The sequence below is a fragment of the Thunnus albacares genome, chromosome 2 (genome assembly GCF_914725855.1).
Source record: "Thunnus albacares chromosome 2, fThuAlb1.1, whole genome shotgun sequence".
Lineage (NCBI taxonomy): Eukaryota > Metazoa > Chordata > Actinopteri > Scombriformes > Scombridae > Thunnus > Thunnus albacares.
Window position 1 is genome coordinate 11,688,418 of NC_058107.1, and position 13,900 is coordinate 11,702,317.

At 40.9% G+C, this 13,900-nt stretch overlaps 1 protein-coding gene across 1 annotated transcript; it reads right to left on the reverse strand.

Moving 5' to 3' along the window:
* Positions 1–10,582: 10,582 nt before the first annotated feature.
* Positions 10,583–13,649, reverse strand: LOC122970366 (progonadoliberin-1-like). The gene is made up of 5 exons (XM_044336486.1): positions 13,424–13,649; positions 11,576–11,710; positions 11,295–11,433; positions 11,119–11,217; positions 10,583–10,957 (listed from the first exon to the last, which is right to left on the reverse strand). Exons 2-5 carry the CDS (start codon positions 11,584–11,586, stop codon positions 10,910–10,912), a joined length of 297 nt encoding a protein of 98 aa, XP_044192421.1. The 5' UTR covers positions 11,587–11,710; positions 13,424–13,649; the 3' UTR covers positions 10,583–10,909.
* Between the last annotated feature and the right edge of the window lie 251 nt (positions 13,650–13,900).

Here is a 13,900-nt window from a genome sequence, read left to right on the forward strand (position 1 = left end):
AAAAAGTGGAGAGGAAAATGAAGGAAGATGAAGAGAAAGGGTGGATGTTAAAGAATAGCGTAAAAGTAAAGTTGATGTTAAAGAGATGAAAGAGGGGAAGGGTGGAAGGAACATAAAGAATGAATTAAAGAGAAAGGAGAAATAGAGAAAGGAATATGAAGAAGGACAGGGGGAGATGTAAAAGATAGAAGATGACAGAAGAGAGGTGGATGAGAGAGGGAGGAAGAAGCAGGACAGGAAAAGTTGATGAGAGACAGGGAGATGAAGAAATGAAGGAAAATTAAGGACATGAAAGTAGATCAATAAACAGAAAAACAGTAAAGACAGAAGAGTAAGGAGGGGAAGGATGGACGGGTAAAACAAGAAAGATGAAGGAGAGGAGGAATGTAGAATAAAGGTTAGGAGTTGGAGATGGAGGGTGGAGAGGTGAAAGAAAACATGAAAGAGAGGAAGAGTAGATGAGTTAGGGAGTGAGATGAGATGGAGAGAGTGACTGAATAAAGAAATGAGAGAAAAGGATGATGTCTAAAGGAAAAAGTAGAAGAGTGAGAAAGATGCAGGGGAGGAACAGTTGAGGGTGGAGTGGTATAGGAAACAAGATTGAAGTTAGGCAGTGTGGAGATGTAAAAGAGGAAAAAGGATAGAAAGGGTAGAGAGATAAATGAAGGAAAATGGAAAGACACAGGAGAGGTTGGGTGGAAGAAAGGAAGATGAAGGAGTAGGATAGGTAAGAGAAAAGAGTGAAATGTTGAAGAGGAAAAGGAAACAATGTGGAGGATGAAAGGAGTATGAAAGGGAAAATAAGAAGAATGAAGGACAGGAAGAGTGGAGATGTTAAGGGTGGAGGATGAAGGAGAGAAAGGGTGATTTTCAACCCTTTCCATCTTTCATCTCCTTCTCCAATCCAAAGAATAAGAGACAAAGGATAGAAAAGTGGAGAGGAAATGAAGGAAGATGAAGAGAAAGGGTGGATGGTTAAAGAATCAAGAAAAAGAATAGTGTAAAGGTAGGAGATGAAGGAGGGGAAGGGTGGATGAGTAAAACCAGAAAGATGAAGGACAGGAGGAATGGAAAACAAAGAATATGAGTTGGAGGAGATGGAGGGTGGAGAGGTGAAAGAGAAAACATGAATGAGAGGAAGAGTAGATGAATTAAGGAGTGAGATGGAGAGTGAATAGGTAAAGAAATGAGAGAAAGGCCAGAAAGATAAGAATAATGAAGGACAGGAAGGGTTGAGGGAAGAAATGAATAAGAGGACAGAGGGAAATGTAAAGGATAGAAGATGAGAGGTGGATGGGAGAGGGAGGTGTTGAAAGAGATGAAATGTACATGGACAAATGAAGGAAGATAAAGATTTTGCAGTAAAAGGATAGAAGATGAAGGTAAATAAAAGATAGAAAAGAGAAGAGGGAAGGATGGAGAGGTATTTCAACAAAAATGCAAAAACATGACATCAAGCCTTCACATTCAGATACATATACAGAGACCCTCCTCCCCCTCACTACAAACAGCCCCGTCTATACACCAACAATATCATTTAGCAGACTGTAATAAACATATTCAGCCCCAAGATAGAAAGGATAGAAAGATGAAGGAAGCTGAAAGAGAAAACTTGGATGGAGGAAGATGTAGGAGAGGAACAGTTGACAGGAGAAAGGGAGATGAGGGGAAGGGTGCAAAGGAAGGAAGGAGAATTAGGGACATAAAGGAGGGATGGTTAAAGAATCAAGAAAAAGAGTAGTGTAAAGGTAAAGTTAGGAGATGAAGGAGGGGAAGAGTGGATGGGTAAAATGAGAAAGATGAAGGTCAGGAGGAATGGAGAACAAAGCATATGAGTCGAAGCAGATGGAAGGTGGAGAGGTGAAAGACGAAGAGGCAGAGGAAGGAGAGGAGAAACAGGAAGATCAAAAGGATGAGAGAGGAAGAACAAATGAGGAAGATCAACAGAAAACAGTTGAGGGAGGGTAGGAGAGGGAGGATAAATAAGATGAAAGTTAAAGCAGGTGGAGCAGTAAAGGAAAGAGATGAGGGATAGAAAAGTGGAGAGGTAGAGGAAGGAAGTTGGAAGTAGCATTTAAGGGAAAGAAAGAAAAGGACAGGAAGTGTGGAGGTGAAAAAGGTGGAGGATGAATGAGAGAAAGGGTGGATTGGACAAGGAGATGAAGGATGGAAAGGGTTGAAAAAAGGATAAGAGATGAAGGATACGAAGAAACGAGAGAAAGACCGGAGAGATACAGGAAGAATGATGAAGGATAGGAAGGGTTGAGGGGAGAAGAAGGAAGATGAAAGACAGGAACATAAAGAATGAATTAAAGAGATGATGTTGAGAAATAGAGAAAGGAATATGAAGAAGAAGGAAAAGGAAGGGAAATGAATAAGAAGACAGGGGGAAATGTAAAGGATAGAAGATGACAGAAGAGAGGTGGATGGGAGAGGGAGGAAGATGTAGTGGAAAGGAAGAGAGGAAAGTAAGAAAAATGAAGGAGGAAGAGTGGAGGTGTTAAGGGGTGGAGAATGAAGGAGAGAAAGGGTGGATGGTTAAAGAATAAAGAAAAAGAATAGTGTAAAGGTAGGAGATAAAGGACGGGAAGGTCGGATGGGTAAAACAAGAAAGGTGGAGGACAGGAGGAATGGAAAATAAAGAATGAGGTGAAGATGAATGATGAAAGATGGAAAGGGTTGAGAAGGAAAGGATATGAGATGAAGGAAAGAAACAGTGGAGAGAAAAATGAGGGAGGATGAAGAAAAGGAAGACGTAAAGACGTAAGGTAAAGATAGGAGATAAAAGAGGGGAAGGGTAGATGGGTAAAACAAGTGAAAAAAATGGAGAGGAGGAATGTAGAATAAAGGATAGGAGTTAAAGGCCATGGAGGGTAAAAGAAATGAAAGACAAAACATGAAAGGAAAGAGGAACAGTAGATGAGTTATGGAGCAAAATCAAGGTGGACAGGTGATAGAAGGAGATGAAAGGTGGAAAGAATGAACAGGTAAAGAAACAAGAGGAAAGGTAGATGTTTAAAGGGAGGAAGTTGAAGACTGAGGAGAGATAGGTCACAGAGAGAAGAAGAAGGACAGCAAGGGTAGATGAGTGAAGGAGGGAAATGAAGGAGAAGAACAGTATAAGGTAAGCGAACGATGCTTCCCTGCCTGTTGGAGCCAGTCAGACGGTAGCGTTGTTGTCTTTGCCGTCACCGTCTGCCTTCGTCTTCTTTGTGAGGCTTTTTTTCTCCAAGGCAAGCTTCTGAAAAGGTTGTGTCCACCTTTCTGATGCAAGCCCTCTATCTCATCTCTCCTCCTTCTTCAGCTGACAGAAAGTTTGAAGGTGCCTCCACTTCCATTTCTGCAAGCAGCATCACCACCCTGGACTCTCCTATAAATGCCAAAAAGACAGAAATATACAGGAAGTGTTAAAAAATTAAAAAAAAGACAGAGATACAGAGCCAGGAATCAATATTAGATTTAGACTTTAGATTTATCTTTACTTCACTGATTATTATCTTAATTCACATAACTTTTGAATTTTGTGTGAATATGAAGAAACAAACATTGTATTGTCATGTTTGAGTAACATGTGTTTCAGTCCATTCACTTGTGGAGGAAGTATTTCCTGATCCTTAACTCAAGTAAAAGTAGCAATACTGCAATAAAATGAGAATACTGTACACCAGTACAAGTAAAAGTCCTGTATTAATTAGTATGTCATATTAGAAAAATATAGGCTACTTTAAGTATGAAAAGTAAAAGTACTCATACATGTAACATGCAGCATTTTAATGTTGCTGGTCAAGGTGGATCTAATTTTAACTATTTTATATACTGTTTGGTGGTTTAATGTATTGTACATAATATAATATTTTATATAGTGGAGTAAGAATATAACATTTTCTATTATAGTGGAGTGGAAGTATAAAGTAGCATAAAATAGAGATGCTGAAGTACAGTACTTCACTACAGTACTTCAGTGTGTGATCTCCACCACTGAACTCATCTAGCAAACTAAAACATATGTGGACTAACCACTGCATTTCATGAATAACCTACTAAAATCTTCCATAGATTTATAGTTTATGTAACATTATTGCATTTTGTGTGTGTGTGTTTTTTATTTAAATACTGCAAACAGTAACACCACACCACCACACCTTTTCCTGTCAGTGGTGAATGTTGGGAAATCTAGATCAATTACAGTGCAATTTTTATACGGTTGAGATGAAAGAATATACGTGTGAAATAAGATAATAATAGAAAATAAGTAGGAATAGAAATAAGATGAGTAAATTACATGATTTAAACTAATATGAATTAGGCTTTTCACACAAACATTGGTGGTTACGCAGTATACTTTCAGTCAATGGGTCAACAGCAGCAGAAAAAGAGGATCTGTTTTAGGATCCTGAGATTTAATTAAATGTCACAGTGCACACAATAAACATATGTCACAAACTGGAGAGAAACCCTGTTTCAATCATGAAATCAATCCTGTATTTAATGCATATCAATTAAAATATGCAATGAAGTGTATTTTGGGGTATTTTGGGGTTGGTTGGGAGCAGATTCTTACACAGACTGACATTATTTTTTTAAGTGAGGCATTAACTTTAGTTATCAAACTGTATGAAAATCTAATTGCTTTCCAGAAAAAGACAACATTTAATTAATTTGTTGAAACCTGAGGCAAATACAAAGACATGAGAGAAAAAGTAAGCTGTCCCAGATAAGTGCAATCCTAAATTACAGTCAATGTTTGCCCAAAGGTTTGCCATCTTCAAATGAGAAAATCTTACCATGCTTCTCCCGCTGTGTCTACTCTCCATGTGTATCAACCCAACAAAGATCCCATCGAATATGAAGAAACAGATGACTGAAGATTTGAAGATATATTCCCACTGAAAAAAAACTGCCTTTCAGTTCAAGATCTGAGTGAGACTGAGTGGACAGTGTAGAATTTTTACATTATGATAATGTGCTGGTAGTTCTAGAATTCGCATATATTAGAATGCTCATTATGATATTCTAGTGACACACATTCCGTCTCACAGCACAGAAAATGCTGCTTTTAAAACATTTTACTGTCAGAAAACAAATAAAACTCTTATTGTGCTGCTGTTTGAAGCAGAAGTGGGAACATGACACTGTTGAGCAAGTCACAAGTAGTCAAGTCTTGACTCTAAAGTCGAGACAGACATGTTCAAGCCCCAGAAAACAAAAGCCACATAATGAGCTCATGTGTTTGTGTGACATTTTAGGCTCAAGACACATTTCAGTCCAGTCTGTTTGACTGCAACATGCATAAAAATGCTTCTTTTTACATAAAATCATTAAAAAAAATCTTCATATTATCATTTGACATTTTTCTCTGTTGCTGGTTGTCATTTTTGGTTTGTGTACACAAAAACTTTGTAATTTGAGAAAATTAAGACTATGCACAGTAAACTAGTTTTAGTTGAAACACCAAACTATTGCTGACACACTGCATAACTTTCAAATGCACTATAATACACTCTAGTCTTCTTGCTTATGGGCAGTAATTTTGACAAAACAATGATGTACATAAGATTATTATCAACTATCCTGAATAAAAGACTCAGGCTGTTTGTTCTACAGTTCATCATTTTACACTCATGCAGTCCACGTTGTTATGTTTGCATAAAGTATCACCTGAAAGCCACTGTATTATGTTTATATTTGACATTTCAGATGCTGTAGACTTGATTCTTGGCCAAACCTAAGTATTGTTTGTGTAAGCGACGTGGGTGTGAGTGAGGGAATAAATCAGTCCAATACGTTCTGGGTTCTCCTCATAACTTTAGTCACCTTCAACAAACACAGCTCAGTCCAGTCATCACACACTTCTCATTCTCTTTCTCCCCTTCTCTCCCCTCAAAACTCTACCCACTGTCTGAACAGCGCCGCCAAGCGGCTGACACTACAATATCACCCAAACACTGCATCACTAAACATATGCAAACAGGCAATGTTCAACAAAACACAGTAAACTGATGTTTAACCTTACGTTTACACAACTTTTGCCCATAAGACACAACTTCACTCTTACACATCGTCCCCCCCCTTACGCAAGAAGCGTCCTCGCTTCCAAATAGGTGTAATGAAATTGTCACTACTTTATGCTTAACAACAATATAAACAGATGACGTTGGCAAAACAACAACAAAGAACAGTGGAACAGGATACATTTTTTTTCCTTGTGTTTGCCTATAACATCAGTGTTTTGTTTTTTTTTACTTGTACTTCTCAATCAAGCATATGACACAGACCACAGTTCATTCAACAGTCCTGTAACGCACTGGGGGACGTACACAACGACCTGACTTAGTCCTTACTCCTGTGAAAGGCTGAACTGCCGGAGACAGTTCACTGGAATGTCCTGTGGCAACATTGTCTCCCACCTGTGTTGTGGTGCTAGTAGCACTCTGGGGCAGAGGGCAAACATTTGTCTGATCCCTAGGCGCAGTCACAGAGCACCCGGGCTTATTTGGGTGCCTGTATACATAAGGTCTGGAGCCTGAGAGTGCAGTGAGCAGTGGGGGACCTGGGCCGTTTGCTGGTACAGTCAGTTCTGAAGGTGAGGGTGGAACTGGATGTCTGTCAGCTGACCAGGCTGAACGATAAGGTTTCAGGCGATTGTAGTGAATGACCTTAGGTTTAGCTCTAGGGTCCCGTTGATCCAGAAGTTCATAGTCTACTCCAATGTCACCTGTGCCTGAGTCAAGCCGTCGTAGAACTTTAAAAGGGCCGGTCCACTTAGGTGACAGTTTTTGTCTAGCAAGGGCAGGAAGGTCAACCCACACTAAGTCACCTGGCTCATAGGCTGTGTGTTTCATCCGACGATCATAGTAGTGCTTTTGTTGAGCACCTGCTGCCTCAATGTTATGTGCAACAGAATGATGGTTTCAGTAATACCGAATTGGCATATTCACTTGGAGTACCTGGTGTGGCGTTTGAAAGTCCTGGTGAGTCTCCAAGGAGGAGATCTGCAGGCAGGTGGGCCACTCTGCCATGGGCCAGGAAGAAAGGAGTGCGTTTTGTGGAGGAGTGAACAGTCGTGTTGTATGCAAATTCAACCTGCCGTAGATGGTCATCCCATTCACCTCCTCTGGTATACAGATATTTTGCTAACTGGTCCTTGATGGTCCTGTTTGCTCGTTCCACCATGCCATCTGACATAGCATGATAAGGTGATGTCCTCGTTTTATGTATTCCCAGACGGTTGCACAGTTCTTTGACAAGATCTGAGTTGAACTGACGGCCTTGGTCAGTGTGCAAACTTTAAGGCACACCATGGTGGCTAATATAATCTTCAAACAAACATTTAGCCACAGTGGTTGCCCGTTGATCAGGAAGTGCATACAAGTTGAGGTACTTAGTAAAATAGTCCATTACAACAAGTACATACCGATTACCACGGTGTGAGTGGCAGTTCCGTCAGGTCAGCTGCAATTTTCTCAAAAGGCCTGGATGTGACTATGTTTTGCATAGGGGCCTGTTGGTGTGGTGTCTGTGGTTGCCGTGCTTCACAGGCTGTGCATTCAAGACACCACTGAGTTATGTCACGTGTCATGTGAGGCCAAAAGCATCTGATCTGTGCCCCTTGTAATGTTTTTTGTGAACTGAAGTGTCCCAAGAGTGAATGTCCATGTAAAGTTTGAAACACTTCCTTCTGCAAGTTACTAGGAACTACAATCTGTAAAACAGGGTCACCTGGTGGAGGTCTGACTTTGCGACACAAAAGACCATCAACAAGGGTGAGTTTAGGAAACTCTCTCCAGTACTGTCTCATTTCAGGTGAGGTTGCTTTAATGTTTGAGAATGGTGGCCTATGGTCAGTCAACACCCAGCTCCTGACTATTTGCAACTCAGGATCAGCTTTTTGAGCTTGGAGGAAATACTGCCTGTCAATATTCAGGAGTGAACTGTCCACCGTTACAGCTGCAGTATCTGGTGAAGCAGACTGCACGAGTGATATTAAATCCATAGCAGTCGAAGCAGTGGGTAAAGTCTCTGAGCAGGGTGCCAGCTCAGTGGCTGGAGTGCACATGGATGACTCTATTGGGTCTGTTTGAGTGTGAATGGAAACACACCTCACCTGATTGGCTGTAACCATAGGGGTGGTGCCTTCAGCTGTGAAGGGACGACGGGACATAGAGTCAGCATTGGCGTGTTTTGTACCTTGTCTACAACTAGCAGGTGCCAGGTCACTCTTCCTGAGTAGGGGCAGGACATCATCACCCAGATAGCACAGTCCTCTCCCCATATCCAGAATCACACAGTGAGGCTTGAGAAAGTCAAAACCTAATATAAAGCCTTGACTGACATTTCTGATGACTTGCACTTCATGTTGCAGAGTTTGAGACCCTAGTTTAAAGGTGATGTCTATCATACCCAATGTATCCAAAGTTTGGCCAGTCACTGCTTGTGACATGATAAACTTCTTTTTAATGGGTCTTTTTGCTAGGGAAGGAAGTGACATTTTGGTTTCCTCACTGATGAACGAAATAGTGGAACCGGTATCTAGCATGATGTGCGTATTAGTGCACTCAACAATTCCACTTACATAGGAGGTGAAGTCTTTACTTACAGTGGCTTCAATGTTCACACTTTCATACAGGGGGATTGTCATATCTGTAGTACCACTAGGGGTTGGTGGTGTACTGATGCAGTCTGTTATTTCAGTGAGGCAGATGTCTGGGGCTTCCAGAGAAGTAGCTGATGAACACCCCGCATCATCAGCTAACGGCCGTTTCCCTGTGGAAATCTGCCATGATCTTTGTAACCACTCTTAGTGGGATACTGACTGTCCCAGTCCTTTGGTTGTCGTGTTTGGCCTTGGTCCCCATACTCTTGGAATGAAACATGCTTGGCATAGGGACTCGGGCTTCGGCGGTGAGAGTCATAGTAGGGTCTACTGGGAGAGGGTTGCCTCCCTCTCTTTTCCTCATAAGGGCTAAAGGCATGGTCTGAGTAGTGAGTATCTCTGTAAGGTTGTCGGTACCTGTCAGGCTCCCTACGGGTGTGATCTTGATGGTGGCGAGTCCTCTGAGGAGAATAGTGTTCTGGGGAATGATTGGAACGTGAGTATCTGGAGGGGGAATGTCTGTAGCCTGAGCTCCATCTATTTGCATCCCTATCTGGGCTTCTCCCATAAGGTGAGGGAGATCTTTGAGGACGCACATGCATGTGCCTGTCACGGTGGTGCTCCCTGCTTCACTCATCCAGCTTCAGTCTCAGTGCATCCATATTCTTACTTAAGTCTTTAACAGTAGCAGTGAGGTTCTGAACTGTTTTCCCGAGTTCAATGTCATTTTCATGTACTGAATTTACTGACTGCATTGTGCCAATATCTCTGATGGTAACATTTGGTGAGGACACTGGCATTACTAATCTAGCTGCTTGGCGAGCCCGTTCAGCTTGGGAGGCGACTTGAAAAGCCTCAGTGAAAGTTTTCACCCCTCTTTCATGACATTTGACTTGAAGTTCCTGATCCAGACCAGCAATGAAGCGAGACATTTTCATATACTCGGAAGCATTGTGCTCAAAATCTGGGAAAGCTTCTTTGACAAGCCTGCATACGTCTGCAGCATAAACTTCCATTGCTTCATTAGGTAGTCTATGCCGGGCATTAGGGAATGTCTGAAATGATGCAATTACATCCTTTTGGCCAAAAGCTGTCTGCAAGTGCTTCTTTGCTTCAGTATAAGAGTCCTGAGTTTCCCGGGGCAGATTATCCCATACAATGAACAGTTCTGGTGGTAGTCTAGTGGGTAACTCAGCTGCTAATACTGTATTCATGTCCACACCACTGTCCTTGTAACGGGCCTCTTGAATTACCTCATAGCGGCGAGCCCATAGTTGAAAAGACTCACGGCCATCGTTGTGAAATGGTGGCGGTAAGGGAATGCCCCTGGGCGCTCCCTGTGTTCTGCTAGATGGCGGCACACCTGGCGCTGAGGCCCCCCTCGTGCTTGTGCTGGCTCGCTGCTCACCGGTGGAAAATGCTTCCTCGTCAGACATGATGAGTTTCCTTCGTCTCTTTTATTATTTTTTTCTTTAGCCCTCGGACGGAGTTAGATGACCGAAACACGGTTTCTAAACTCACTTGAAGCTAACAAAACAAAAAAAACGGACTTGGTAACGACTAGCTGACTAACTGTACTGAAAGCTAAAGCTAAGCTAGCGGTTAGCGTAGCTATCGTTAGCCTATAGCTTTAGGGACTCAAAAAGTTGAGCAGAATCCCAAAGGACTATATTCCACAGAAGGAAATCCCACCGCTGCCACCAGTGTAAGCGACGTGGGTGTGAGTGAGGGAATAAATCAGTCCAATACGTTCTGGGTTCTCCTCATAACTTTAGTCACCTTCAACAAACATAGCTCAGTCCAGTCATCACACACTTCTCATTCTCTTTCTCCCCTTCTCTCCCCTCAAAACTCTACCCACTGTCTGAACAGCGCCGCCAAGCGGCTGACACTACAATATCACCCAAACACTGCATCACTAAACATATGCAAACAGGCAATGTTCAACAAAACACAGTAAACTGATGTTTAACCTTACGTTTACACAACTTTTGCCCATAAGACACAACTTCACTCTTACATTTGTATAAATCTGCTGTATTACATGCCATCAGGAATTTAGAAACTACTGGGATATAAATTCAATCAAATTCATGTTTGTTATACAATAAACAAATAAGGAGTTCATAGAAAAGTGTCAATAATTATTCAAATGAAATGTCTCTGTAATCCTTTAGAGCAAGAAATAGTCACAAAAACAGAGAAAAGCATAAGGCACTGTGGAATAAAAATGGATTCTATCATAATCATTAAAAGTAGTACAGAAAACAATGTAGATATGCCAATATGATTATTTATTGTAGAATCAAATAATCATCATTTTTTATAATTTTTGTGTTCATTCTCCCTGTTGGTCACACTGCCCTAAAAGAGAAAAAGAATAACATTAAATATGTGAAAATAAATACAATCAACATTTAATAGAAATATCTGGTAAAGCGTCTGGCGGTTTGACTAATTTGAATAATTGACATTATTGACTGATCGATTGACCGAACACAGAATTACAGATGAGCGAAACTTACAAGAAATCCTTTCATTCTGTAGATTTTGGCGAAAGGCGATTCCTCAACACAACCCAAAACACTGCAAGGTGTGTCCACATGTGGAAACCCCTCAACTACCTGAAGGGGGGGGAAACATAACCATGAATATGTAGAGAATAAAATGCTGAAGATGAAGTGTGAGGAGCCATGCTTACATTGTCCAGTGTGTCTGAAAGGCTGTCCAGTTCCCTTTTCCCTCCTGGGCTCAGTCCATATGACCAGTGCTGACAACAGACCTGTGGCACCACTGAGCCCAGAAGCAGCAACCACAGTGCCAGGGTTTGCATAGCCATTCTGAGGAGGGAAAAAGCTTTATATTACACATATAAGCAGGTCAGTAATCTTCTTATTTTTCCTAATCTAACCCCAAATACTGTCATAGTCCTCAGTTTTAGATTACACATGCCCAGATTTATCACATCAGTGAAGTTTTTACCTTCTGTGCATAAGGCAAGCTGCTTTTCTGATTTGTTCTTGGCTGCTGTCCTTTGTGGAAGCCGATGCTGCTGCTGCTGAGCATTTTCCAAGGTTTATATGCTGCTTCCTTTCGTGTCAAAAGCCCAACACTTCACTGCAGGGGGTCACAAAGTGGGATTAAGCAACATTTACTGGTAACCCGCAGAGCTATTAAAAAGATTACAGTGTGTGATTTTTGTCCTTCCACAAAAAGAACAAGTGTTCATCATCAGACCAGCTTTGTGTATGGCCGTGAAGTACCTCCAGTCGTTTTCCAATACTTGCTGATAAACCAAAGATTCACAAATTAATGACAGAGAAAAAGACGAGGTGATAAAGACTTACTCTTCTTCATAGCAGTTTATTTATAACAGTCATTTATGGAAATATATTTCCACAGTCGAGTGCAATAATCATACTCAGGGAGAACTACACCGCCCCCTGTCTCAAACAAAAAAACAAACAACCTCTGCCCCATATTGCATTCAGAGAGATGTATTAAAATAAATAACCATAGCTCTTTGTGATTTTCACACTCATGGTGAAATACACAACATGATTGCCTTCATCATTCATTCTCACAGGCTGGGTACCTACGATTGAACTGAGTGAATAGTATTGCATCGGGGCAGCTTTGAGCTACAGCTAAAGAAACTTCACCAGTCAAAGGCGAGGATAGCTCTTCACACATGCAAACAGACAATGTCCAGTAAGAACTGAAGTGAGATTGTTCCTTAACAAAACATCTGCCCAATCTATTAATAGTGATTTTTTTTTTTTTTTGGAAGCACTGGATTTGATTTACATAAGATAACAAGCATTAAACATTTTTGGTGAAAAGATATAACATGTTACAAATCAAATATATACTTGTGCAAATACGTTCAAAAGCATGATTAAGTGATATACGTCATGTAAATGGAACATGTTTTCAGGCAAGTCCACAACATGTGAACACAGCCTTCTGTTAAAGCACACCAAGTTGGATTATTTTCTCACAATGGGATATGAGGAGTAATGAATGTCGTACATAAACATTACAATAAGTAGTGACCACAGTCAAACGCATGCAACTGTGGATCTCTCACACACCGGATTACAAAAAAAACAAAACAAAAGAGGTAGATTCACAGAGCGCAAAACGAGGGAGAGCTTTTTAAGAACACAATATTCAAAAGTAGGAAAAGAGAAACCTCACAGCTGTAAATCATGTATTGCATACCCAAGCTGTGTTTGAAAACTAGCCTGTCGCATAGTTTTATGGTGCATTAACAGCACGTCTGGCCTTTGAGACTGTGCTGTTGTATGGCTTTGGCTTGCATTGCTTCCTTTATAGTGTGTTGTATCCAGCAAAAGTAAGTTACATACTTAAAGAGGAACATACAGCGTGACAGTTATTGGTAAATGACCCCTTCAGTTTCTGCTACAGCAGCATTCAGTGAAGCTCAGCACTCTGAACTTTACTGCAAAAGTCTGGTTTTTAACTCCCATTAACATGTCAAGTAATATGAAATGAATATAAGTTATGCAAAAACATTAAATGAGTATAGTCGTTGGATCGCATCCAGACACATCTACATACACTAGGAACATTATTTTGTATTGGTGATATATGTAGCTGAACATTTTAAAACATCCTACCATACAAACATACATGGACAACCCTGGATAAATTCTAGTGCAAGATATTTAAAGCTAATGTAACATAGGTGGAATGCCAGGGATGTGCATACAACTACCTGTGCTGTACACAGGTATAGAGAGATTGATAGTAGGGGAATATACTGTAAGAGGAACTGAGTAATAAAGAAGCCATCTGTGTCCAGACCGGACTTGTAGGCGTGTAACCGAGTTATCTGACACTCTGGGACATGTGCAGCGGGGTCAGCATCTCTTCAAAAATGGCTCCTTTCACGTTGGATCCTCTCAGGTTTGCTTCTTGTAGATCACAGCCAGACAGGTCGCAGTTCTGCAAAGACGCAGCAGGGACGTAACAGTAAGACAGGAAGATTACATGAACTGGTGAAAAGCTTGTAATGTAAGTAGAGAACTGTAATGTATTATGAATGTTGTACAAAAGCCTGTTGAAAAATGTTCACACACTTGCTGGCAATTTCATACAAGTGTCATGGTGAAGTCCTGTTGCCTTATGAAAGCTTTCAGTTGCTTGTGTAAAGCTTGACATTAAGGGTTAAAATGTCAATGTCATTTTATCAAAGAAAGAATGAATGTCATTTGATTCATAACAAACAGTTAACATTTAGTTCAAAAAGTTTTTTCTTCAAGAAAAAATGGTTTGGCAGAA